The following is a 23,069-nucleotide window of genomic DNA, read 5'->3' on the forward strand; positions in this document are numbered from 1 at the left end:
ATAAATACCGTGCGGGCCGCCCGCACACAGCCCGAAGCGAACGGAGCTGTACGCAAGGCGGAGGCGAGCTAAGTGCGGCGTGGAGGGCGGGCGGACAGCGCTCCGGGCACAGCCTTGGAGGCCCCCGCCCCCCCGGCTGGCGAGGCCACACGGAGTCACTGGCTCCTCGCCGCTCAGGTCCCAGTCCGCTCTCAGCGCCCGGAGGGGGTGAAGGGCCTGCGAGGGGGTGGGCTGGAGGCCGGGGTCAGAGCCAGGGGGTACGGTCCGAGGTGTGAGCAGGGCGGTGCGGATCCTGGGGAGCCTTCCCCGGCGCTGGGCTCGGGGAGCCCCGTGCAAGCGCGTGGACCCTCAGACCCGGCATTCCCACCGACGGTGCGGCCGCTGCGGCCCTAAGACTTCCCCGGCTCGGTTTCCACGCGGCAGCTCAGGGACACCCCCTCCCCTCCCCCCCGGCACCCCCGGCAGACACCCAGCCACGGGCGGCAGGCGGCTGGCCCAGCAAACAGGACGCGCGCCTTGGGCCAGGTCTAGGAGGGTGGCCCGCAGCCCGTTGTTCCCGTTTCCGATAGCAGCGAGGCAGCGAGGACCGAGGCAGACGACGGGGGTGGGGGAGGTGGAGGAGGGAGGAAGGGGGAGTCACACATGGAGCCTCGGGGCTCTGTCCACGGAGGAACCAGGACGCCCGGCTCTGCGGAACCGGGCACGGACGTGCCACTGTGTCTGGTGCTGGGAGAGAGCGGCCGTGGCCCCCACGCTCATCTTCTGGGGCCTGAAGACCACAGCCCAGCGAGGGAGAACTTTCCGGCAGGCAGCCCTGTGTGTGCCTGAGTGTGTGCGTGTGTGTGCGCCTGAGTGTGTGCATGTGTGTGTGTGTGTGCGCGCCTGAGTGTGTGCGTGTGTGCGTGTCACTGGAGTTGAGACTGAAGGACAAAAGAAACAATAAATATCGTCTTTTTAGGAAAAACCTGGCTGTGACCAACAGTCGCTCCCATAGCCTGGCCTGAGCTCAGAGGGGTGGACAGACGGAGGGACGGACGGACAGACAGACAAGTGGCAGTCCTCCCCGCCGGTGGGGTGCTCCCTGGGTGGGCTGAGCAGGAGGAGAGGAGGACACAGGCGCTGCCTCGGGCAGCCCCGGGCGGAGCGGGCGGGATTTTATTAACGAAGGGCACGCGGCCCGGGACACACAGACACACTGACTGACCGCCGGGACAGACGCTGGGCAGCGCAGACACAGCTCAGCTTCCGCCACGGTCCCCCGCCGAGCCCCCGCCCAGTGGACACCGAGCTCAGGGTCCGAGGTCACAGTTTCTCCGGAGGCAGCGGGGGAGCAAGCCGGGCCCTCAGCCCGGGGCCCCCAGCCCGGCACTGCCACCCAGAGCCGGGGAGGCGCACAGACCGAGGGCACCAAGGCCGAGCCCGGCGGCTCAGGGTGCCTCCCGCCCGGCTCTCTGCGAGGACACAGGGGCCTCGGTCACACACGGGGGCGGCAGGACGAGGGCTCTGCTCCGTCACCGGCAGCCGCCCGCCCTGGACGCCGGCCCCTCCGGGAGGCGCTACCGAGGCCGCCTGCTCCCACCGAGCACGGTGCTCCCTGGGCAGATCCGCCCGCCGGGCAGGTGCGGGGGGAGGCCTTCGCGTGCAGCTGCCGGGAGGGAGGCGCAGGCGGCAGAGCGGCAGGGAGGGCGCCGGCCCCTCGGGCTGAAGGGACACGCGGGCCGGCGAAGGCGCCGCGGTCCCTGGGCAGCGCCCGGCCGGGTCCCGGGGCGGTCCTGCCGGCTACAGCCGCGTGGACGTGAGCCTCTTCATGCCGCGGCGCTGGGCCAGGCCGGACGCCAGCACCGGCTCCAGCCGCGGCGCCCGCGGCGTCCGGTGCAGGGCCAGGTAGGTGGCGGCCATGGCGCCCTGCAAGGCAAGGGCGGCGGTGACCGCGTGCTCCTGCCGAGCCGGCGCACGGCTCCGGCCTCGGTCTGCCCGCCTGTGCGGTGTGCGGGCTGCCGCGGCCCGGGGTCTCCTCCCCGCGGCACCGACGCGGGGTGAACATCGGACTCCCCGGGGCCAGGCTGAGCCCCCCACGGTGGCAGGGCGCCGGCTGCTGTCCCCCCGCACCTGGCACCGGGCCAGGGCCTGGCCACCTCCTCGTGGCCACTTACAATTTTTAAAAAAACTGATTTCAGAGAGAGGAAGGGAGAGGAGGAGAGAGGAACATCAGCCAAGAGAATCGCTGACGGGCTGCCTCCTGCCCGCCCCGCCCTGGGGATGTGCCAGGGAATCTGTGAGAATATTGCGGGGGGGGGGGGTGTGTGTGTGCACTGGGGGGTGTGTGCACTGGGGGGTGTGTACACCGGGTGTGTGTGTGTGCACCGGGGGTGTGTGCACCGGGGGTGTGTGTGCACCGGGGGGGGTGTGCACCGGGGTGTGTGTGTGTGCACCGGGGGTATGTGTGCATCGGGGGGTGTGTGCACCGGGGTGTGTGTGTGTGCACCGGCGGTGTGTGTGCACCGGGGGGTGTGTGCACCAGGGTGTGTGTGTGTGCACCGGGGGTGTGTGTGCATCGGGGGGTGTGTGCACTGGGGGGTGTGTACACCGGGGGGGTGTGTGCACCGGGGAGTGTGTGCACCGGGGTGTGTGTGTGCGCACCGGGGGTGTGTGCACCGGGGTGTGTGTGTGCACCGGGGGTGTGTGTGCACCGGGGTGTGTGTGCACGGGGGGGGGTGTGCACCGGGGTGTGTGTGTGCACCGGGGGTGTGTGTGCACCGGGGTGTGTGTGCACGGGGGGGGTGTGCACCGGGGTGTGTGTGTGCACCGGGGGGGGGTCTATGCACCGGGGGGGGGTGTGCACCGGGGGGGGGTGTGCACCGGGGGGTGTGTGCACCGGGGGGGGTGTGCACCGGTGTGTGTGTGTGTGCACCGGGGGGTGTGTGCACCGGGGGGTGGTGTGCACCGGGGTGTGTGTGTGTGCACCGGGGTGTGTGTGCACCGGGGCGTGTGTGTGTGCACCGGGGTTTGTGTGTGTGCACCGGTGTGTGTGTGTGTGCACTGGGGTGTGTGTGCACTGGGGTGTGTGTGCGTACCGGGGGGGGGGGTGTGCACCGGGGGTGTGTGTGTGCACCGGGGGTGTGTGCACCGGGGTGTGTGTGTGCACCGGGGGTGTGTGTGCACCGGGGTGTGTGTGCACGGGGGGGGGTGTGCACCGGGGTGTGTGTGTGCACCGGGGGTGTGTGTGCACCGGGGTGTGTGTGCACGGGGGGGGGTGTGCACCGGGGTGTGTGTGTGCACCGGGGGGGGGTCTATGCACCGGGGGGGGGTGTGCACCGGGGGGGGGTGTGCACCGGGGGGTGTGTGCACCGGGGGGGGGTGTGCACCGGTGTGTGTGTGTGTGCACCGGGGGTGTGTGCACCGGGGGGGGGTGTGCACCGGGGTGTGTGTGTGTGCACCGGGGTGTGTGTGCACCGGGGCGTGTGTGTGTGCACCGGGGTTTGTGTGTGTGCACCGGTGTGTGTGTGTGTGCACTGGGGTGTGTGTGCACTGGGGTGTGTGTGCGTACCGGGGGGGGGGGTGTGCACCGGGGGTGTGTGTGTGCACCGGTGGGGGTGTGCACCGGGGGGGGTGTGCACCGGGGGTGTGTGCACTGGGGGGGTATGTGTTCACGGGGGGGGCGGGGGGATGGCGGGGGGGGGCCACCCGGTGGCTGCTGCGTGTGAGTGAAGTGTTTCCGGAATGCAGCCACCCCGAGCGCGGGCCTGCTGTTCGGGGTTTCCGTGGGACGCAGGACAGCGGAGCCCCTGAGACAGAGGCACCGCCGGAAACCTCAAATATTTACTGTCTGGGCCGTGGGAGGGGGGCAGACCTTGGTCTGGAACTGAGGACTTGGGACCAGGGGCTGGCACAGCCCCGATTCTCCCTCTCCCTCTGCCTCTCTTTCCCTCCCTCCCCCTCCCTCTCTGGCATGCACTGCAACTGTGACACGAACAGAGCTGCACCTGTTCAGCGCCCTCTGTGGTGAGTGTATGTGGTGAACGAGGAGGCATCACAGCACCTTTTCGCGCCCCCCCGCCGCGCCCCCCTCCCCCCGCTGGGCCCCCCCGCTGCCCCCCCCCCCCCCCGCCGTCCTCCTGACACCCGGCACCTTCACCAGGTGCACGTCCTGCCGGCTGAGCTGGCTCTGAGGCAGGAGCTCGCGGTTCACCACCCACGGGTGTCTGAGGACCTGGAGCGCCGTCAGCCGCTGCTGCGGGTCCACGTGGAGCATCTGGGACACCACGTCCTGTGGGAGGCGGGGGGGGGCGTGGGCACCGAGCCGCCCGGGACCCTCCGCCCTCAGGACAGACCCGGCCTCGGCTCTGTCTCCAGCTGCCGCCTCCTTGTGCAGGGGCTCCCACCTCCGTCACAGAGCCCACGGGAAACCCCAGCGTCTCCCTCTCCTCTCTGCACACACACACACTCACACTCACACTCACACTCACACACACACACACACTCACACTCACACACACACACACACTCACACTCACACTCACACACACACTCACACTCACACTCACACACACTCACACTCACTCACACACACACACACACTCACACACACACACACACACTCACACACACACACTCACACACTCACACACACTCACTCTCACACACACACACACACACTCACACACACTCTCTCACACACACACACTCTCACACACACTCTCTCTCTCACACACACACACACTCACACTCTCACACACACACACGTCTGCCTGGCTCTGGCCCCACGGCGGCAGGAAGTGTGGAGCGTGCTGTGGGATAGCTCTGCCGGACTGTGTGAGCTGAGCAGCCGTGAGGCCACTGGCTGAGCGGTCCTGTGGGCGGGCCTCTGGCCGGGCGGGCATGGGTGCAGGAAGCGGCGCTCACCTTGGCCGCCTCGGAGACGGAGTCCCAGTTCCCGCCGGAGAGCACGTACTCCCCGCTGCCGATGCGCGCCAGGATCTCCTCCGGGGTGTCGTCCGGCCCGTTGGCGAACGGCGTGAATCTGGGTAACGAGAGGGCCCGGGTCTCGGTCCGCACGGAACCCTGCCTTTTGTTGTTAAAAGCGGCGTTTTTATTATAGCCGGCTGGTGCCGCCCAGTGTCGACCGATGAACGGGTCACGGTTTGATCCGGTCAGGGCACATGCAGGACTGGGGCTCGATCCGCCTTCGGGACCTGCAGGAGGCAGCCAGTCCCTGATCCTCTCCCATCGTGGATGTGTCTGCCTCTCCCTCTCCCTTCCTCTCTGACGTCCATAAAAAATATTTTTAAAAGCGGCCATTTCTTCCCCATTATGCTCCGAATCCGGCATCCGCGGCAAAGCACCGTTTCCTCCTCCGGGCTCCGGCCACGTCCTCAGCGGCCACGGCGGGCGCACAGGGCGGGGGGCCCCGCTCCGCGGGCCGGCACGAGCTCCCCGAACCGCTTGTGGTCGCCCCTGGCTCGGTGCCCATGGGGACAGCGTGATAGGGTGTTTGAGAGCTGGAGCCTCGAGGTCTGAGGACCCCGGTTCACCTATCGCCACCTCTGGGCTCTCGGACAAATTACCGTTGCGCTTCAGTTGCATCATGGGTAGAACCATGGGCAAACACACGGAACATGTGAGCTCAGCACGTGACCACCGCGAATGCACGACGGGTGTTTCCTGTCCCCATCATGGGAGGTGCTGGCTGTGTCCACGGGTGCCCGCTCTCCCTACACGGGGCTCTGGCGGGTCTCACCGCCGGGCAGTGACCTCCGCCGGGGACCGGGCTGCATGAGGCCGGGAGCCGGCCGCTGCCCCTTCGGCACTGGTCACCGATTTACAACGAGACCATGGCCCGGCTGCCCATCGTTCCCCGAGGCACTGGGTCCGTTTCGCAGCCGTAAAAAGGACAGGAGTCCCTCCACTCGCGTGTTTATTCGACTTAAAACGCTGGGCACAGGGGTCAGGGTGCTGGACTTCTCGGCTGGAAGGAGCTTAGGCACCACACGGCGTTTGCCTCTGGCTCAGAGGCAGGGGGCCGCTGAGCTCGCGGAGACATGACCCACCCCCACACCCCCAGGTGCCTGGTCCCAGGACAGTGGTCCCCGCACCTCGGACGGCCCCGTCGGCTGCCCGCCCCGGTACCGTCTGACCAGGGCCTCGGCGGGCGCTTCCTGGCTCAGGAGGACGGTTCCATCTTATTTATTTTTATTTTTGTTAATCCTCACCCGAGGACATTTTCCCATTGGTGTTTAGAGAGAGTGGAAGGGATGGGGGAGAGAGAGAAGCATTGATGTGAGAGGGGCACATGGATTGGTTGCTCTTCAAGTGCCAGACCAACCGGGGCAGGGAGGGGGCCTGCAGCCGGGCATGTGCCCTGACCGGATCGAACCCGCGCCCCTGCGTCCACGGCCGCCCCAGGAGCGAGGTTTCAGGAGCGGGAGCGTGTGGAGGGGAGGATGTGGGCGGAGGCCCCAGGCCTGCGTGTCCGTGGGTGAGTGGGGGCCTGCAGCCAGCCGGGTCCCTGATCTGGGGGGACCTCCTGGAGGAGGCCTGGCCCAGGGCCCCGCCTGCTTCTCGGTCTCCTGGAAGGGGCTGGGCGCTCACCCCGCCAGCATGGTGTACAGCAGGATGCCCAGGCTCCAGATGTCGCAGGCCGCGTCGTAGCCTTGCCGCTTCAGCACCTGCGGGACAGACGCCACCGTGAGCGCCGGGCGGAGGCAGGCTCGGCCTGGGCCTCGGCGTGCGGCTCCGGCGGCCCCGATCCCGCAGTGTGGGGACGGGGTGTCGTTCATTAAGGCAGAGCCGGTGCCGTGTGCCCCACGGGCCCCCCAAAGGCCAGCCCTGCGGAGCCACAGCCCGCGGACACCGGCTGGCAGACGGAGGAGGGTGCATCGCATTGTCAAGGCCAGTGGTGGGCAAACTCCAGAGCCACAGGCGGCTCTCTGGCCCCGTTGAGTGTGGCTCTTCCACAAAATGCCTCAGTCTGGGCGAGTCTATGTTGAAGATGTGGCGTTAGAAGAAGTTTACGTTTAAAAAATGTGGCTCTCAGAAAACATTTCAGTCGTTGGGCTGTTGGTATCGGGCTCTGTTGAATGAGTTTGCCGACTGCTGGTTGAGGCAGAAGAGCTGCTTCAATGGAGGTCAGACAGGACCTAAAACCGACACCCTCACCCCCGAGGAGCCCCACTGGGTGGGCCTCGCTGTGTGAGCCCCACCTCCACCCCGGAACCCTGCGCCCCCGCCTCCGCCCTCCCCGGCCTGGCCCTGCGCCCGCCTCTGCGCCTGTGCCTGCCCCGCCAGGTGCCAGAGGGCCCCCGGGAGCCCGGCTCCTCTCCTCCTCGATGTCCTCAGGAGCGTCCGTGTCACCGGGCGGACCCCCTCCACTGGGGACAGCCCTTCCTCCGGCCACTCCTGACCGGCGGCTCCCCCGCGGCCCGCTCCCCCGCTGCGAGCCGGCCGGCAGGTGCAGCGTAAACGGGTAAAAGAAGCCGGTCTGGGCGGTCCGTGGCCCGGGCTTCGGTGTGTGGGCGAGGCCGCCCCCATCCCCCTGCTCCCCTGCCCCCCATCCCCGCTTGCCTCGGGGGCCACGAAGTTGGCGGTGTAGCAGGGCGTCATCAGCAGCCCGTTCTCGGCGCGCAGCTGCTTGGCGAAGCCGAAGTCGCAGATGCGGATGGACTCGGGGTTCCCGGACTCGTCCACGTACAGGATGTTGCTGGGCTTCAGGTCCCGGTGCACCACCTGCAGGGGCAGGAGGGCCTGAGGGGGGCCTGGGCGAGGGGAGGGGCCTGAGGGGGGCCCTGGGTGACGGGGAGGGGCCTGAGGGGGGGCCTGGGTGACGGGGAGGGGCCTGAGGGGGCCCTGGGCGGGGAGGGGCCTGAGGGGCCCTGGGCAGGGGGAGGGGCCTGAGGGGGGTCCTGGGTGACGGGGAGGGGCCTGAGGGGGGTCCTGGGTGACGGGGAGGGGCCTGAGGGGGGTCCTGGGTGACGGGGAGGGGCCTGAGGGGGGCCCGGGGGAGGGGGAGGGGCCTGAGGGGGGGCCTGGGTGATGGGGAGGGGCCTGAGGGGGGTCCTGGGTGACGGGGAGGGGCCTGAGGGGGGCCTGGGTGACGGGGAGGGGCCTGAGGGGGGCCCTGGGTGACGGGGAGGGGCCTGAGGGGGGGCCTGGGCGGCGGGGGTGGGGGGATCGGAGAGCAGAGGCGCTGGGAACCCGGGTTACTGGGAGCCCTTTGCTCACGGCAGGGCAGCAGGTGAGGCAGCCTGGACGCTGGACTCAGAGCCCCCCCCCCCCCCCCCCCTGCTCCACACCGACTCCCATCTGAGGAGGCAGCCAAGCCCCCGGACGTGAAGAGGTTTGAGTGAATAGAAGCTCTGCTGGCCCCGGCGGCTCAGGCGGAGACGGGTGTGGGCGGCCCTGGCCGGGCCCAGCCGGTTGGACGCTGTCTTGGCAGCGCGAGGCAGCAGGTTTGGTCCCATCCGGGCGCGTACGGGGGGCAACTGACCGGGTTCCTCTCTCACATCGACGCTCTCTCTTTCCTCTCCCTTCCTCTCGCTCTAAAAATCAGCAATGAAAACATCCTGGAGTGAGGATTTAAAAAAAAAAAGGGAATGTGGAGAGCTCAGGTCACCTGAATAGGAAGGTTTCTAAAGATGAATATTTGTGCCTGGATCCATGATTCTCTCTCATCATTGATGTTTTTATCTCTCTCCATCTCCCTCCCTCTCTGAAATCAACAAAGATATATAGATGATATAGATACAGATACAGATATAGATATATAGATGATATAGATATAGATAGATACAGATATAGACATATAGATGATATAGATACAGATACAGATATAGACATATAGATGATATAGATATAGATATAGATACAGATATAGATATATAGATGATATAGATATAGATACAGATACAGATATAGATATATAGATGATATAGATATAGATACAGATACAGATATAGATATATAGATGATATAGATATAGATATAGATACAGATATAGACATATAGATGATATAGATACAGATACAGATATAGACATATAGATGATATAGATATAGATATAGATACAGATATAGATATATAGATGATATAGATATAGATACAGATACAGATATAGACATATAGATGATATAGATATAGATACAGATACAGATATAGACATATAGATGATATAGATAGAGATACAGATACAGATATAGACATATAGATGATATAGATACAGATACAGATATAGACATATAGATGATATAGATACAGATACAGATATAGACATATAGATGATATAGATACAGATACAGATATAGACATATAGATGATATAGATAGAGACGTAGACGCAGACGCAGACGTAGACGTAGATATAGGGGAACATTGGCCTCACGCCCAGCGCGCCCCGCAGGGCTGGGAGTCGGGGCACAGGGATCAGACCAGAGGGAGCGGCGAGCGGCCGCGTGCACGCCCGCCGCTCACCCCCTGCGAGTGCAGGTAGTCCACGGTGCGGGCGATGGTGCACAGCACGGCGCTGGCCTCGCGCTCCGAGAAGCAGCGCTGCCGCAGGATGCGGTCCAGCAGCTCGCCGCCGCGCATCAGCTCCGTCACCAGGTACACGAACTGGCCCTCGTCGTAGACCTGGCCGGAGGGCGGGGTCAGCGCTGCGCCCCCCCTCCCCCCGTCCCCCCGCACGGCCGAGCACTCCGGCTGCCCCCCTCCCCCATGCACACCTGTCCCCCCCCCCCCGCACGGCCGAGCACTCCGGCTGCCCCCTCCCATGCACACCGGTCCCCCCCCCCCCCCCCCCGCACGGCCGAGCACTCCGGCTGCCCACGCCCCATGCACACCGGTCCCCCCCCCCCCCGCACGGCCGAGCACTCTGGCTGCCCCCCCCATGCACACCGGTCCCCCGCACGGCCGAGCACTGAGGAGGAACGAGGGGCACGGGCACCCCGGGCACTCACGTCCTTGAGGGTGATGATGTTGGGGTGCTGGCCGTACCGCAGCAGGATCTCGATCTCCTCCGAGGGGTCCCTCCTGCTCTTGTCGATGATCTGGAACAGACCGTGGTGCCAAGCGGCTCGGACAGACCTTCCACCGCCCGCTCCCAGGGACAAGGCGGACCGGGAATTCCCGGCCTGATTCGTGGGGACTGTGCCGCGTTCCCTCCTCCGCTCTCCCCTCCCTTTGCTGATCGCTATGCCCGCCCCCATGCTACATTCCCAAACACGAGTGCCAAAGCCCTGCTGCCAGCGTGGGTCACCCACAGCTGCAGAGCCGTCCGCACCTCGCTGTGCCTGGAGCTGAAAGCAGCCACGATTTGCCAAATAAAGTTCAAATGGGGCCTCACCTCAAAGCCAGGGAGCCCCGTCCTGCGGGAGCCTCGGAGGCAGAGGTGGGGAGGGGCGGGGCAGGGCGGGGCAGGTGGGCGCAGGCAGCTGCCCGCTCGGCCTCACCTTCACGGCGTACTCGGTGTCGGTGGCGCGGTGCACGCACCGCTTGCACACGGAGTAGGAGCCCACCCCGATGTCCTCCTTGACCTCGTAGCCGTCGGAGAAGTGGACGTTGTCCCCGTGCAGCTGCTGCGGGACGGAGGGGGCCCTCAGCTCCCGGGGTGGGAGGGAAGGAGGGAGGGGGTGAGGGAGAGGGGGAGGGGGCACAGCGCATGTGCACCGGGATCCAGGCTGTGCCCACCCTGAGGCGGGGACGGCGGGGGCCCTCAGCTCCCGGGGGGGGGGGGGGGGGGGGGGGGGGAGGCCATGGCGAGGGCAGAGGGGCCCGGATTGTGTGCCTCCACACGGAGGTCGGGGGGGGGGGCGCCCCAGCCTCCCCCTCCGGTCACCCCCTGTCAGACACGGGGCTCGGGGCTGGCGGCCAGTTCCCCCGTGGCGGACAGTGTGAGTCTGGAGCAGGAGGGACGGAGCCGGAGGCCCAGGCGTGGGCTCAGACCCGGTCCGGAGCGTGTTTGCGTGTTGACCCCTACACAGGACTCTGACCCCGTGAGGCCCGGTCACCCCACGTTCAGCACCGAGGCCGGGGCGCCCTCCCAGCCAGCGCTGTCCCCTCGGACCCCCTGCCTTCTGCCCCGAAGCGGGAGGGAGACGGGAAACCCAGCCCCCGTGCCCCGGCCACAGCCTCAGACACAGTTCCCATGGGCTCTGCGCAGAGGGCTCCCCCCTGTGGAGGTGCGAGGTCGGAGACCACAGGCCGCCTTCCCTGACCCCCATGCCCCTGTGGCTCTGCCCACACTGACCGCCACCTCAGGACAGCGAACAAGGACCAGACCGCGGCCAGACAGCACGGCCGGCTCAGAAGTCAGGGCGGACAGCACTGCCCGCTGAGATGGCCGGCCGTGTGCCTGGGACACCGGTGGCCCCGCCCCGCCCTGGGGGGGGGGTACCTGCACGATGGGGTGCACGGCTGTCCTGTGCGGGTCCTGCTGGGGGTGCTCCTGGACCAGGCTGGAGGCCACAAAGCTGAAGCCTCGGAACAGCTGGTGGGAGTTGGCGCTGGGGGGCACGCCAGGCGAGTCTGCGGGGACAGGGTGGTCCGCTCGGGAGGCTGCGGGGCTGCTGGTGGGGCAGCGTGGGGCGTGGGGCAGTGTGGGGCGTGGGGCAGTGTGGGGCGTGGGGGAGCGTGGGGCCTGGGGGCAGCGTGGGGCGTGGGGCGGCGTGGGGCGGCGTGGGGCGGCGTGGGGCGTGGGGCGGCGTGGGGCGTGGGGCAGCGTGGGGCGTGGGGCGGTGTGGGGCGTGGGGCGTGGGGCGTGGGGCCTGGGGGCAGTGTGGTGCGTGGGGCGGCGTGGGGCCTGGGGCAGTGTGGGGCGTGGGGCAGTGTGGGGCCTGGGGGCAGTGTGGTGCGTGGGGTGGCGTGGGGCCTGGGGCAGTGTGGGGCGTGGGGCAGTGTGGGGCGTGGGGCGGCGTGGGGCCTGGGGCCTGGGGCCTGGGGCGGCGTGGGGCGTGGGGCGGCGTGGGGCGGCGTGGGGTGGCGTGGGGCGTGGGGCAGTGTGGGGCGTGGGGCAGTGTGGGGCGTGGGGCGGCGTGGGGCCTGGGGCCTGGGGCCTGGGGCGGCGTGGGGCGTGGGGCGGCGTGGGGCGGCGTGGGGTGGCGTGGGGCGTGGGGTGGCGTGGGGCCTGGGGCGGCGTGGGGTGGCGTGGGGCGTGGGGCGGCGTGGGGCGGCGTGGGGCGGCCTGGGGCGGCGTGGGGTGGCGTGGGGCGTGGGGCGGTGTGGGGCGTGGGGCGGCGTGGGGTGTGGGGCGTGGGGCGGCGTGGGGTGGCGTGGGGCGTGGGGCGGCGTGGGGCGTGGGGCGTGGGGCGGCGTGGGGCGGCGTGGGGCGGCCTGGGGCGGCGTGGGGTGTGGGGCGTGGGGCGGTGTGGGGCGTGGGGCGGCGTGGGGTGTGGGGCGTGGGGCGGCGTGGGGCGTGGGGCGTGGGGCGGTGTGGGGCGTGGGGCGTGGGGCGGTGTGGGGCGGCGTGGGGCGTGGGGCGTGGGGCGGCGTGGGGCGTGGGGCGTGGGGCGGTGTGGGGCGTGGGGCGGCGTGGGGCGTGGGGCGGCGTGGGGCGTGGGGCGTGGGGCGGTGTGGGGCGTGGGGCGTGGGGCGGTGTGGGGCGTGGGGCGTGGGGCGGTGTGGGGGCGGCGTGGGGCGTGGGGCGTGGGGCGGCGTGGGGCGTGGGGCGTGGGGCGTGGGGCGGCGTGGGGCGTGGGGCGGCGTGGGGCGTGGGGCGTGGGGCGGCGTGGGGCGTGGGGCGTGGGGCGGTGTGGGGCGTGGGGCGTGGGGCAGCGTGGGGCGTGGGGCGGCGTGGGGCGTGGGGCGGCGTGGGGCGTGGGGCGTGGGGCGGCGTGGGGCGTGGGGCGTGGGGCAGCGTGGGGCGTGGGGCGGCGTGGGGCGTGGGGCGGCGTGGGGCGGCGTGGGGCGTGGGGCGTGGGGCGTGGGGCGTGGGGCGGCGTGGGGCGTGGGGCGGCGTGGGGCGGCGTGGGGCGTGGGGCGGCGTGGGGCGTGGGGCGTGGGGCGGCGTGGGGCGTGGGGCGTGGGGCAGTGTGGGGCCTGGGGCGGCGTGGGGCCTGGGGCGTGGGGCCTGGGCGGCGTGGGGCCTGGGGCGTGGGGCGTGGGGCGGCGTGGGGCGTGGGGCCTGGGGCAGCGTGGGGCGTGGGGCTGCGTGGGGCAGCGTGGGGCGTGGGGCAGCGTGGTGCGTGGGGCAGCGTGGGGCAGCGTGGGGCGTGGGGCGGCGTGGCCTGTGCAGGTGGTGGGTGAGCGTGAAGGCGCGCTGAGGCCGGCTCCTCTGATGGGGCAGGAGGACCCTCGGCCGGTGAGAACCCCGGGCGGCACCCCTCCCGGCGGGCGCACACCTGTGGGCGTCCGGGCGGTGAACTCGCGGTCGAAGTGGAAGGTGTCCTCGGGCCGGCCCACGGCGGGCTTGAAGGGCGGCTTGATGTCCTTCCGGTACAGCTTCTGCGGGAGGGGGAGCGGGCGGGGAGCGGGCGGGGCCTGAGGACCAGCACCCCTGGGAGGCCGAGCGGGGCTCCTGCGGCTCAGCCTGGAGCCTTGGGCCACCCCAGGGGGCGGGCGGGCGGGCGGGCGGCGGGTGAGCCGCAGCCACGGCAGGCACAGCCGCTCGCTGGCCGCGCTGAGGGGAGCTCCCGCAGCGCAGCTCCCACAGGCCCCGCCCACCGTGCACGACTGGGCACCGGCCTCCAGGAGGCCAGGCTAACCCCCTCCCCAGGCTGATGAGCCGGGGCTGTGGGGCAGCTGGGAGCCCCGAGAGCTGCCTGAGCTCAGCACGGAGTGAAATGGTCTTGGGGGTAAGACCCGGCTGGTGGGCCGCCCCGTCCCTGCACCCATGGGTGACCCCGTCTCAGCCAGGGCTCCGAGCCCTCAGGTGCAGGTGGGCGTGGCCTCGGGGTGCCCTGGCCAGTGTGCCCGCCCCCTCCATCCTGTGTGGGGGACCCGCACTTACGTTCCAGTCGATGGAGACGAAGAAGGGGTGGCGCTTGATCTCCTCCACGCCGTCGCTGCCCGCACCTGCCAGGACAGTGTGAACGGGGGGCCGCAGGGCCAGCAGGAGCCCCCGCCGAGGGCGACCCGGGGCCCCTGGGACCGGCAGAGACTGCTGTGGAGCGTGCGTGGCGACCTCGGAACTGGGCCTGCCCCGCCGGACGCCGCCGTGCAGGGCTGACCTGGCAGCGGCCCCTCGGGGCCATCCTGGCTCTGACTCGGGAGGCGGCAGGAGGGCCCCGTCCGGAGTGGGAACAGGGGTGTGGACAGCTCCCCCCTCCCCCTGGGGCCGGGCGGTATCCCGTCCCGGTGTCCCCGCGGGGGGCGCTCACCCAGCCGGTTGCACGGGTTCCGCTTGAAGAGTGCCCGCAGCAGGCTCTGCGCCTCCGCGCTGAGGAACTGAGGCATGCCCAGCTTGGCCCTGCAGCAGGCGGCGGCGGTCAGTGCCACCGCCTGCCGCCCGGCCACGGCCACCAGGTGCCACCACCCCGCCACCCGGCCACGGCCACCAGGTGTGCCCGAGCACTGAGACCAGTGAACTCGCGTGGCGGCAGCTCGCCCGGCCTGGGCCTCAGGGGACCCTGTTCAGGGGGCGGCCGGGAATGCTGGCCACGCAGAAACCAGACTGAGTCTCTCCCGGCTTCCACAATGGAGCCGCCGAGAGCCACAGCGCCGGCCACCGGGGCCTGTCCTGGGACTAAGGGGCCAGGCTGGTCTCCGGGGTCTCCCCTGGGCTGGGGACTCAGGCCCCAGCGCGGAGCCCGAGGCTCCGGGGAGGGAGCTGGCGCTGCCGGTGGAGCCGGCGTCCCCACTCACTTGAGGATGAGGCCCATGGTCTCCTTCCGGTCCTTGCCCTGGAACGGCAGCGACCCCGTGAGCATCTCGAACTGCAGAGAGAGAGCGGGGGCGTCAGACCCCAGAGAAGGTTCTGGAATGGCATGGGGTGCAGAGGGGCAGGTGCGAGGGCCTGGCACACCCCGGGCAGGCCGCCCTCACCATGGCACTTCCCCTCACCATGGCAGCCGCCCTCACCATGGCTCACCCCCTCACCATGGCACCCCCCTCACCATGGCAGCCGCCCTCACCATGGCACCCCCCTCACCATGGCTCACCCCCTCACCATGGCACTTCCCCTCACCATGGCAGCCGCCCTCACCATGGCACCCCCCGGGCAGGCCGCCCTCACCATGGCACCCCCCTCACCATGGCTCACCCCCCACCATGGCACCCCCCTCACCATGGCACACCCCGGGCAGGCCGCCCTCAGCATGGCTTGCCCCCTCACCGTGGCAGCCGCCCTCACCATGGCACCCCCCTCACCGTGGCACGCCCCTCACCACGCACGCCCTCACCATGAGCACGCCAAAGGACCACCAGTCGGCGCTCTGTGTGTGGCCCCGCCGGTTCACCACCTCGGGCGCCATGTACTCGATGGTCCCGCAGAAGGAGTAGGCGCGTGTGTCGTGGTCGATGGCCTCCTTGCTCAGCCCGAAGTCTGAGGAAACAGCGCGGGCTTCTCAGTCCGGGCACAGCCGGCACTCCCTGAGTTCTGCCAGCTGGGCACCACGGCCGCTCTGTCTGCCCGCTCTGCCCCGGCGCCAGCGCCCACGCCCTCAGGCGCTGCGGGACCTGGCCTTCCCGGGCAACAGCCTCAGAAGCCTGCGGGTTCAGGAGCCCTGGAAGGTCAAGAAATTGCACTTCTGCCTGGCTGGTGAGGCTCAGTGGTGAGCGCTGACCTATGAACCAGGAGGTCTCCATCCATCCCCAGTGTGGGATGTGCAGGAGACAGCTGATCCGTGATTCTCTCTCATCATTGATGTTTCTCTCTCCCCCTCCCTTCCTCTCTGAAATCAATAAAATGTATATATTTTTAAAAATAAATCGTACTTCTTAGTGACCACCATGAAGTCCCCCAGAGACCTGATTCCTAACAGGCCCACCCGGCCAGCCGACTGCTGACAGCACGGGGACCACTGACCAGACTTGTTGGGAGGGAAAGAAGGGAGAAGGGAGGAGAGAAGAGGAGGGAGGAAGGAGGGAAGAGGAGGGAGGAGGGAAGAGGAGGGAGGAGGGAGGGGGGAGGGGGAAGAGGAGGGAGAGGAGGAGGAGGAGGAGGAGGGAAGAGGAGAGGAGGGAGGAGGAAGAGGAGGGAGGAGGGAGGAGGGAGGAGGGAAGAGGAGGGAGGAGGGAAGAGGAGGGAGGAGGGAAGAGGAGGGAAAAGGGAGGAGGGAGGAGGGAGGAGGGAGGGAAGAGGAGGGAGGAGGGAAAGAGGAGGGAGGAGGGGGAGAGATAGAAACATCCCTCTCCTCTGCCTCCCTCCCCCCCTCCCACAGCGGCCCTGAGAGCCGGCCGGGCAGGGGGAGTGGGAGCGGGGGCCTCGGGGGCCCGGGCTCACTCACCGGTGACCTTGATGTGGCCCTCTTGGTCCAGGAGGATGCTGCGGGGAGAGCGGAGGCTCTGTCAGCCCGGCCAGAGCGCGGGGCAGTGGGTGGGACTCCTCAGCTCCCCTGGGTCCCTGGGCGGTGCAGTGAGGAAGCCCCGCCCACTCGGGGTGACCTCATGTGGAAACTGGGGGGGAGGGGGCTGCCCAGCAGGGGCCCACTCACTTCTCGGGCTTCAGGTCCCGGTAGATGATGCCCAGGCCGTGCAGGTGGTCCAGCGCCAGGGCCAGCTCCGCCAGGTAGAACTTGACGTCCTCCTCGGTGAACATCACCTGGGAGCAGAGCGGGGCGCGCTGGCGGCTGGTCCGTCCGCACACACTCCGCCTGGGACGGCTCAGCCCCGTGATCCATGTGCGGGGTCCCCCCCACGCCCGCGGTGCCCGGGGGGTGCAGTGGGAACACGGGTCTATTACAGCGTGAGGTCAGGGCGGCGAGGAGCGTGGCCTGCTCAGCTGACGCCCCGCCCGGACCCCCCTCCGGGGTCCTCGCCCACGGCCACAGCTTCGCGTCCCGGCCCACATTCCAGAGGAGCTTCTGAGGGGGACCAGCCGGCCGAGCCACAGCCGTCCGGTGAGGAGCTGTGACCTCACGTCTGGCATGGCTCCTCCCCTCTCCTCAGCCACCTCACGGGTTCACACCCACCCAGAGGGCAGTCGGTTTCCCCCAGGACGACACCCCGAGGTGGGGACAGGGGCCTGGGGGTGTGGGGGCCCAAGGTGCGGGGCGCCTGGTTCAGGCTGGGGGATCTCGCACACTGAGGTCAGGGGCCACCAGGACACCCATCCCCGAGGTGTCAGAGCAGAGGTGCTGGGCAGGGTGCCTGACAGGGAGCCAGAGCCAACGGGGACCCTATCCTCATCCGTCAGCGAGCAAGGTCACCCCTGGAGCCCAGCGCGCCCGCGACCCGTGAAATAGTTCCATCGTGCGTGGTGTGAGCAAGAGGCAGCGTCGGGCCATGGGCACCGGATATGACTGCCAGGCTCACACGGACAAACACCTCCCTTCACACAGGGACCCTCCCAGGGGGGCGGGCACCGTGCCCACAGCCTGGGGGACGCCTGGTGCTGCCGTCTCCGTCAGCCTCCATTCCAATGTCCGCGTTTCCCCAGCTCCTGAGCAGCCCCCGCGCTCGCAGCCAGCTCCCAGGCCGCCTAGTTCCCCTCACCGACTGCACCCTGTGCACGGAGCCAGGGCACCTCCCTCCGCTCAGAGGGACAGACTTCTCCGGAGGCCGGCTCTCCGGCATCGACTGCGGTGCAAGGACAACAGAGACCACGCCCCGCCCCAGGGGGGACCACGCACCCGCCCCAGGGGGGACCACGCACCCGCCCCAGGAGGGACCGCGCACCCCGCCCAGGGGGGACCGCGCACCCGCCCCAGGGGGGACCGCGCACCCGCCCCAGGGGGGACCACGCACCCGCCCCAGGGGGGACCACGCACCCGCCCCAGGAGGCACCCGCCCCAGGGGGGACCACGCACCCACCCCAGGAGGCACCCGCCCCAGGGGGGACCACGCACCCGCCCCAGGAGGGATGGCTGCTCTGAGAGGGCTTTAGCTAGAACTGGGTCTGATTCCGTGGCCTCAGGCTGAACGATGTTGCAAGTAGCCCCCATGTCACCGCCCCACTGCTGAGGGACCCCCAGGAAATGAGGGAGAGAGCACCCCCCAGGCTCTCCCTCCTCTGCCCCCGGGCCCTGGGCAGAAAGGGCGGCCTGCCGGGCCAGGCTCACCTCCTTGGAGAGCCGGGTGAAGAGGTCCCCGCCCCGCAGGAATTCCAGGATCAGGTACAGCTTCCCCTCCGTCTGGAAGGCTGTGAGGGGAGAGCGGCGGTCAGTGTCCGGCCCTCGTGTCCCTGGGCGGACGCTGTGCCTTAAAGACCAGTAGGTACAGCCAGTGCACAGCAGGTCTTCGAGAGAAAAACAAGCACTTGCTCCTTTTGAGAAAAAGAATGCCGAGGGCCTGGGAGGGGGCAGGGTGACTCGGGGATGAGGGGGCAGGGGGGCAGGGTGACGATTCGGGGGGGACAGGGGGGTCAGGGTGATGACTCGGGGCCCCCTTTGGCGCTGGCTCCTCTCGGTGCCTGTGGGGTGCTGCCCGGGTCCCAGAAGCAGGTGGTTATTTACTCCCCGTGGTTACCATAGTGCAGCTTCACGATGAACGGGTGGTTCACCTCGGCCAGGATGTCCCTCTCCATCTTGGACCGGACACGGTCCCGGACTGCGGACAGAACAGGCTCGCTGAGCGGCCTGGCCCAGCCCGGCAAGCTCCCCCCCCCCCCCCCCCCCCCGTTAACACAACCCCTTCTCTCGTCCCGGCAATCCACACGCACTGGAGTGGAGTCAGGGCGAGGACCAGGAGGTCCCCAATCGCTGCATTTGCGTTCTCTCTCTCTCTCTCTCTCTCTCTCTCTCTCTGTCTCTCTCTCTCTCTCTCCACACACACACACACACACACACACACACACACTTTAATCAGATGTCTGACTCTCAACCTCTCAACAGCCAACACCATGACCCCAGGCCAGCACCCCCTGGGAATAAGGATGACTGATCTCCTACACCACCAACCGGATAGCGCCTGAGGGCATTAGCTCTCCGACAGAACTCACCGAACCCCATCCCGCCCCATCGCACTGACCGCGGGCTCCCCACCAGGAGGCTCTCAAGCCCACACGTGGTTGGTCCTTTGCTCTTTCTTTCTTTTGTTTTAGTTTTGTTAACCCTCACCCAAGTATACGTTCCATGGGCTTTTAGAGAGAGTGGAAGGGAGAGGGAGAGACCGAGAGAAACATCGATGGGAGAGTCACATCTGGGTTGCCTCCCGCACACCCCCAACTGGGGCCGGGTATCGAGCCTGTGGCATGTCTTCCGTCACCGCAGTGGGTCCCCTTCTGGGGAAAGGCCTGTCCCATCGGCCTGTCCCGCCCCCACGCCTGGCCCCGTGACGTGATGCCTGCAGACACGGGCCAGGCGGTGACACGGCGAAGGCCTGCTCCCCGCCGGGCCGTCCCCTCCCCACTAACTGCCGCAATGTGCCAGCCATGCCCGGGCCTCGCCCTGGGCCCTGTGAGGACCCCACGCCATCGGCGCCCTTGGGCATGGAGCTGCACCTCTGACCGCCCTGCCGCTCTGGCGTCCGTGAGAATGGACGTCCGGGCACGGACACCCCATGCACGTGTGTGGGGGACACACGTGCCCAGGTCTCCCTTCTGGACCTGTGCTCAGTGGCAGTGGGCACTGGAGGGCTGAGAACCAGGCATGGGCCGGGCTTCTACTGTCCCTGCGACCACAAAGGGATGCAGAGCGGCCACAACTCAGGCCGGCCAGCCGGCCACACGCAGCGTGACCACCTGCCGGCCGCCCGCTCCAGGCTCCGTGCCACGAGAGCACGTGTGGACATGCGTGGAAGGAGGGTGCTGACGCCACGCGGCTGTACTCCAGGAATGAGGGATGCGGATGCTCGGAAGCTCACACTGTTTATCAGTCAGAGCCATGTGACTGGGCTCCTCGTTAGGGACGCCCCTAAACCACGTGGCTCTGCAGGAAGGCGATGGGAGCAGAGTGGGCATCCTCCGAGCTCCCGGCCCTCCGAGCCCCCCGGCCCTCGGAGCCCCCAAGACCCCTGCGCCCCCCGGTGTCCCCTGCGCCCTCCCCTGGGCCCCCTCTGACCCTCCAACCCCCGAGCCCCACCTTTCAACGTGGCCTTCCTCAGCACCTTCATGGCGTACAGCTGCCCGGCATCTGGCCCCACCGCCTTGCGCACCAGGAACACCTGCAGAGACGGACACCATCAGCCGCTCCTTCTCCCCAAGAAGGACACAGGGAGAGGGGACAGGCACAGGGATGGGGATGGGCATGGGGCGAGGGGATGGCCACGGGGAGGGGGGACCGGATATGGGGCAAGAGGGGATGGGCATGGGGCGAGGGGATGGCCACGGGGAGGGGGGACCGGGCATGGGGCGAGGGGACGGCCACGGGAGGGGGGACCGGGCATGGGGCGAGGGGACGGCCACGGGAGGGGGGACCGGGCATGGGGCGAGGGGACGGCCACGGGAGGGGGGACCGGGCATGGGGCGAGGGGATGGCCACGGGAGGGGGGACCGGGTATGGGGCGAGGGGACGGCCACGGGAGGGGGGACACGCTCAGAGGCACAGAGGGCTAACCTTCCCGTAGGAGCCTTGCCCCAAGACCTTCAGCAGCTCAAACTGGGAGGGGTCGGCCTTCTCGCAGCCGTCCTTCACGTGGTGGCTGATGTCGATCTCCTTGACCACGCCCTCCTCCTGCAAGACAGGGGCCAGGTTAACACACACACATGCACACACACACATGCACGCATACGCACATACACACGCGCGCACACGTGCACACACAGAGGCCTGGCAGCCCCCAGTCCGTCCCACCGGGAGCCTCGGCAGCTCAGTCGCAGCGGCGGCAGCTCAGCAGCCCCGAGCGCGCCCCCGGGAAGAGGCGGCCTGGTCTCTCAGCTGAAACACTGACAGCCCGCGGCTGGCTCAGCCGGTGAGCGTCCGCCTCTGAGTCCGGAGTCCCGGCTCCATTCCGGGCGGGCACAGCCGGGCTGCAGGCTCCATCCCAGTGTGTGTGTTGGGGGATGGAGGGGCCGTGCAGGAGGCAGCCGGTCAGTGACTCTCTCATCATCAATGTTTCTCTCTCCCTCTGTCTTCCGCTCTGAAGCCGATTTTAAACTGACAGAACCCTGGAAGCTTTCACCTGAGGAGTCCCCTCAGAGGAAAGGGTTTGCTCTCTGCCCGGCGTCAGCGATTGGAAACTGAACACCGGAGACGGTTTCCTGACGTCAGAGCCTAACCGTCCTCGAACGCACGCCTGTGCTTCTGGAGGCCCAGTCTGCCGTCCGTCCGCCGTCCGTCTGCCCGCTCACCGGTGACCGAGACGGGACCGTGTGGCCCTGGGCACCAGCCCCAGAGGCGGCGGCTGCGAGACCGACCGCACGCCGTCCGACGGAAGGTCCCGTGGCCACAGACACTGCCTCCTGCCTCGTCCCTTTTACTCCTCGCCCCGCCCCGAGGGGCTTACCCACCCCGCGGCCCCAGGGGAGCGCTGGACCGGCTCCTCCCGTATTTTAGCGGAAGAGCCAGTGTTTTTAAAGGAAATCACAGCAGCCATGTTTGCGTCTGAAGACCCCAGGATGTCTGAAAGAACCTTCCTTCTCGAGAGTTAAAGGTTTATTTTGCTTCCACGCCCTATAGCGACACCCTGGAGGGGGTGGAGCCCGCCCCAGGCCAGGCCCCGCCCCGCCCCTCCCAGTCCCAGTGGCCATAGGACACACCTGGAGGCCACTCTGCCAGGACCAGCCACGGCTTCTCTGCTCGCGAAAACAGACAGCAACTCAGCGCCCTGAGCCCGGGCAGTGAGCGGACACGCTGGGTGCTCTCTCGGCCCAGGTGCGGGGGGGGGGGGCTCATTTGAAGACCCTCAGCCCCACCTTTGCTTTCGGGACCCCGTTAGCCACAGGAGACCGGCGGCTTTTACAGGGAAATCTCCCCGTTTGTAACAGAGACAGAGGAGGGAGCCTCGAGTCCCCCCTTCCTCCCCCCCATCACCTGTCCTCACTGTGTCCAGACCTGGCTTCCTGCTTAGAGAAGCAGACCTGGAGCTGAAGTCAACTCAACTGACATGCCGCTCCCCTGCCATGCCTCCTCCACCTCCTTCCCCTCCTCTCCTCCTGCTCCTCCTCCTCTGCTCTCCCTCCTCTCTCCCTCCTCCGACTCCCCTCCTCCTTTTCCTCTTTCCCCATCTTCCTCCTCCTCTATCTCCCCTCCTCCTCCTCCTCTCCTCCTCCTCTCCTCCCTCCTCCTCCTGCTCTCCCTCCTCCTCCTTTCCTCTTCCTCCCTCCTTCTCCTCTGCTCTCTCTCCTCCTCTCTTCTCTTCCTCCCCCTCCTCCTCTCTTCTCCCTCTCTCTCCTGCTGCCCTCTCCTCCTCCTCTTCTCTTCCTCCCTCCTCTCCTCCTGCTCTCCTCCTCCCCTCCTCCTCTCCTCTCCTCTCCCCTCCTCTCCCCTCCCTCCCCCTCTCCTCCTCCTCTTCCCTCCTCCTCCTCCTCCTCCTCCTCCTGCTCTCCCTCCTCCTCCTCCTCCTCCTCCTCCTCCTCCTCCTGCTCTCCCTCCTCCTCCTCCTCTTCCCCGGGGGAGAGAGATGGGAGGTCACTGTCACTGGAGTGAGAATGAGATGCTCTCGGTTACCAAGGCCCCGGACCCCCACCCCTGCCTGCAGGGAGCCGGGAGCTCCATCTCCTCCTGAGCCACCTAAAGCCAGGGGGGGGCGCGGGCAGAGCAGCGCCTCCGCAGGAACGGGTAACTCACAGCCAGGCCCGCCATCGGCACGCAGGCCTCACGCCCGGGCCCGCCATCGGCACGCAGGCCTCACACCCGGGCCCTTCCCGCCATCGGCACGCAGGCCTCACACCCGGGCCCTTCCCGCCATCGGCACGCAGGCCTCACACCCGGGCCCTTCCCGCCATCGGCACGCAGGCCTCACGCCCGGGCCCTTCCCGCCATCGGCACGCAGGCCTCACGCCCGGGCCCGCCATCGGCACACAGACCTCACACCCGGGCCCGCCATCGGCACACAGACCTCACGCCCGGGCCCGCCATCGGCACGCAGGCCTCACACCCGGGCCCTTCC

At 68.4% G+C, this 23,069-nt stretch overlaps 1 protein-coding gene across 2 annotated transcripts in view; it reads right to left on the reverse strand.

Annotated features, from left to right (window-relative positions):
• Positions 1 to 1,669: 1,669 nt before the first annotated feature.
• RPS6KA2 (ribosomal protein S6 kinase A2) overlaps positions 1,670 to 23,069 on the reverse strand; it is a 71,497-nt gene continuing 50,097 nt past the window's right edge. The window contains exons 2-21 of one of the 2 annotated variants that reach the window (XM_036425589.2): positions 20,576 to 20,692; positions 20,102 to 20,183; positions 18,549 to 18,629; positions 18,143 to 18,222; positions 16,577 to 16,683; positions 16,370 to 16,407; positions 15,323 to 15,465; positions 14,787 to 14,857; positions 14,303 to 14,391; positions 13,933 to 13,997; positions 13,325 to 13,427; positions 11,383 to 11,513; positions 10,439 to 10,564; positions 9,947 to 10,036; positions 9,462 to 9,620; positions 7,561 to 7,722; positions 6,589 to 6,665; positions 4,903 to 5,020; positions 4,130 to 4,267; positions 1,670 to 1,905 (exon numbers count right to left, since the gene is read on the reverse strand). In XM_036425589.2, the coding sequence (XP_036281482.1) occupies positions 1,780 to 1,905; positions 4,130 to 4,267; positions 4,903 to 5,020; positions 6,589 to 6,665; positions 7,561 to 7,722; positions 9,462 to 9,620; positions 9,947 to 10,036; positions 10,439 to 10,564; positions 11,383 to 11,513; positions 13,325 to 13,427; positions 13,933 to 13,997; positions 14,303 to 14,391; positions 14,787 to 14,857; positions 15,323 to 15,465; positions 16,370 to 16,407; positions 16,577 to 16,683; positions 18,143 to 18,222; positions 18,549 to 18,629; positions 20,102 to 20,183; positions 20,576 to 20,692 (2,103 nt within the window). In that variant the 3' untranslated portion in view covers positions 1,670 to 1,779. The remainder of the gene's footprint in view (positions 1,906 to 4,129; positions 4,268 to 4,902; positions 5,021 to 6,588; positions 6,666 to 7,560; positions 7,723 to 9,461; positions 9,621 to 9,946; positions 10,037 to 10,438; positions 10,565 to 11,382; positions 11,514 to 13,324; positions 13,428 to 13,932; positions 13,998 to 14,302; positions 14,392 to 14,786; positions 14,858 to 15,322; positions 15,466 to 16,369; positions 16,408 to 16,576; positions 16,684 to 18,142; positions 18,223 to 18,548; positions 18,630 to 20,101; positions 20,184 to 20,575; positions 20,693 to 23,069) is intronic. The other variant, XM_045577098.1, reaches the window with a different exon arrangement.

The sequence above is a fragment of the Pipistrellus kuhlii genome, unplaced genomic scaffold (genome assembly GCF_014108245.1).
Source record: "Pipistrellus kuhlii isolate mPipKuh1 unplaced genomic scaffold, mPipKuh1.p scaffold_m20_p_82, whole genome shotgun sequence".
Classification (NCBI taxonomy): Eukaryota; Metazoa; Chordata; class Mammalia; order Chiroptera; family Vespertilionidae; genus Pipistrellus; species Pipistrellus kuhlii.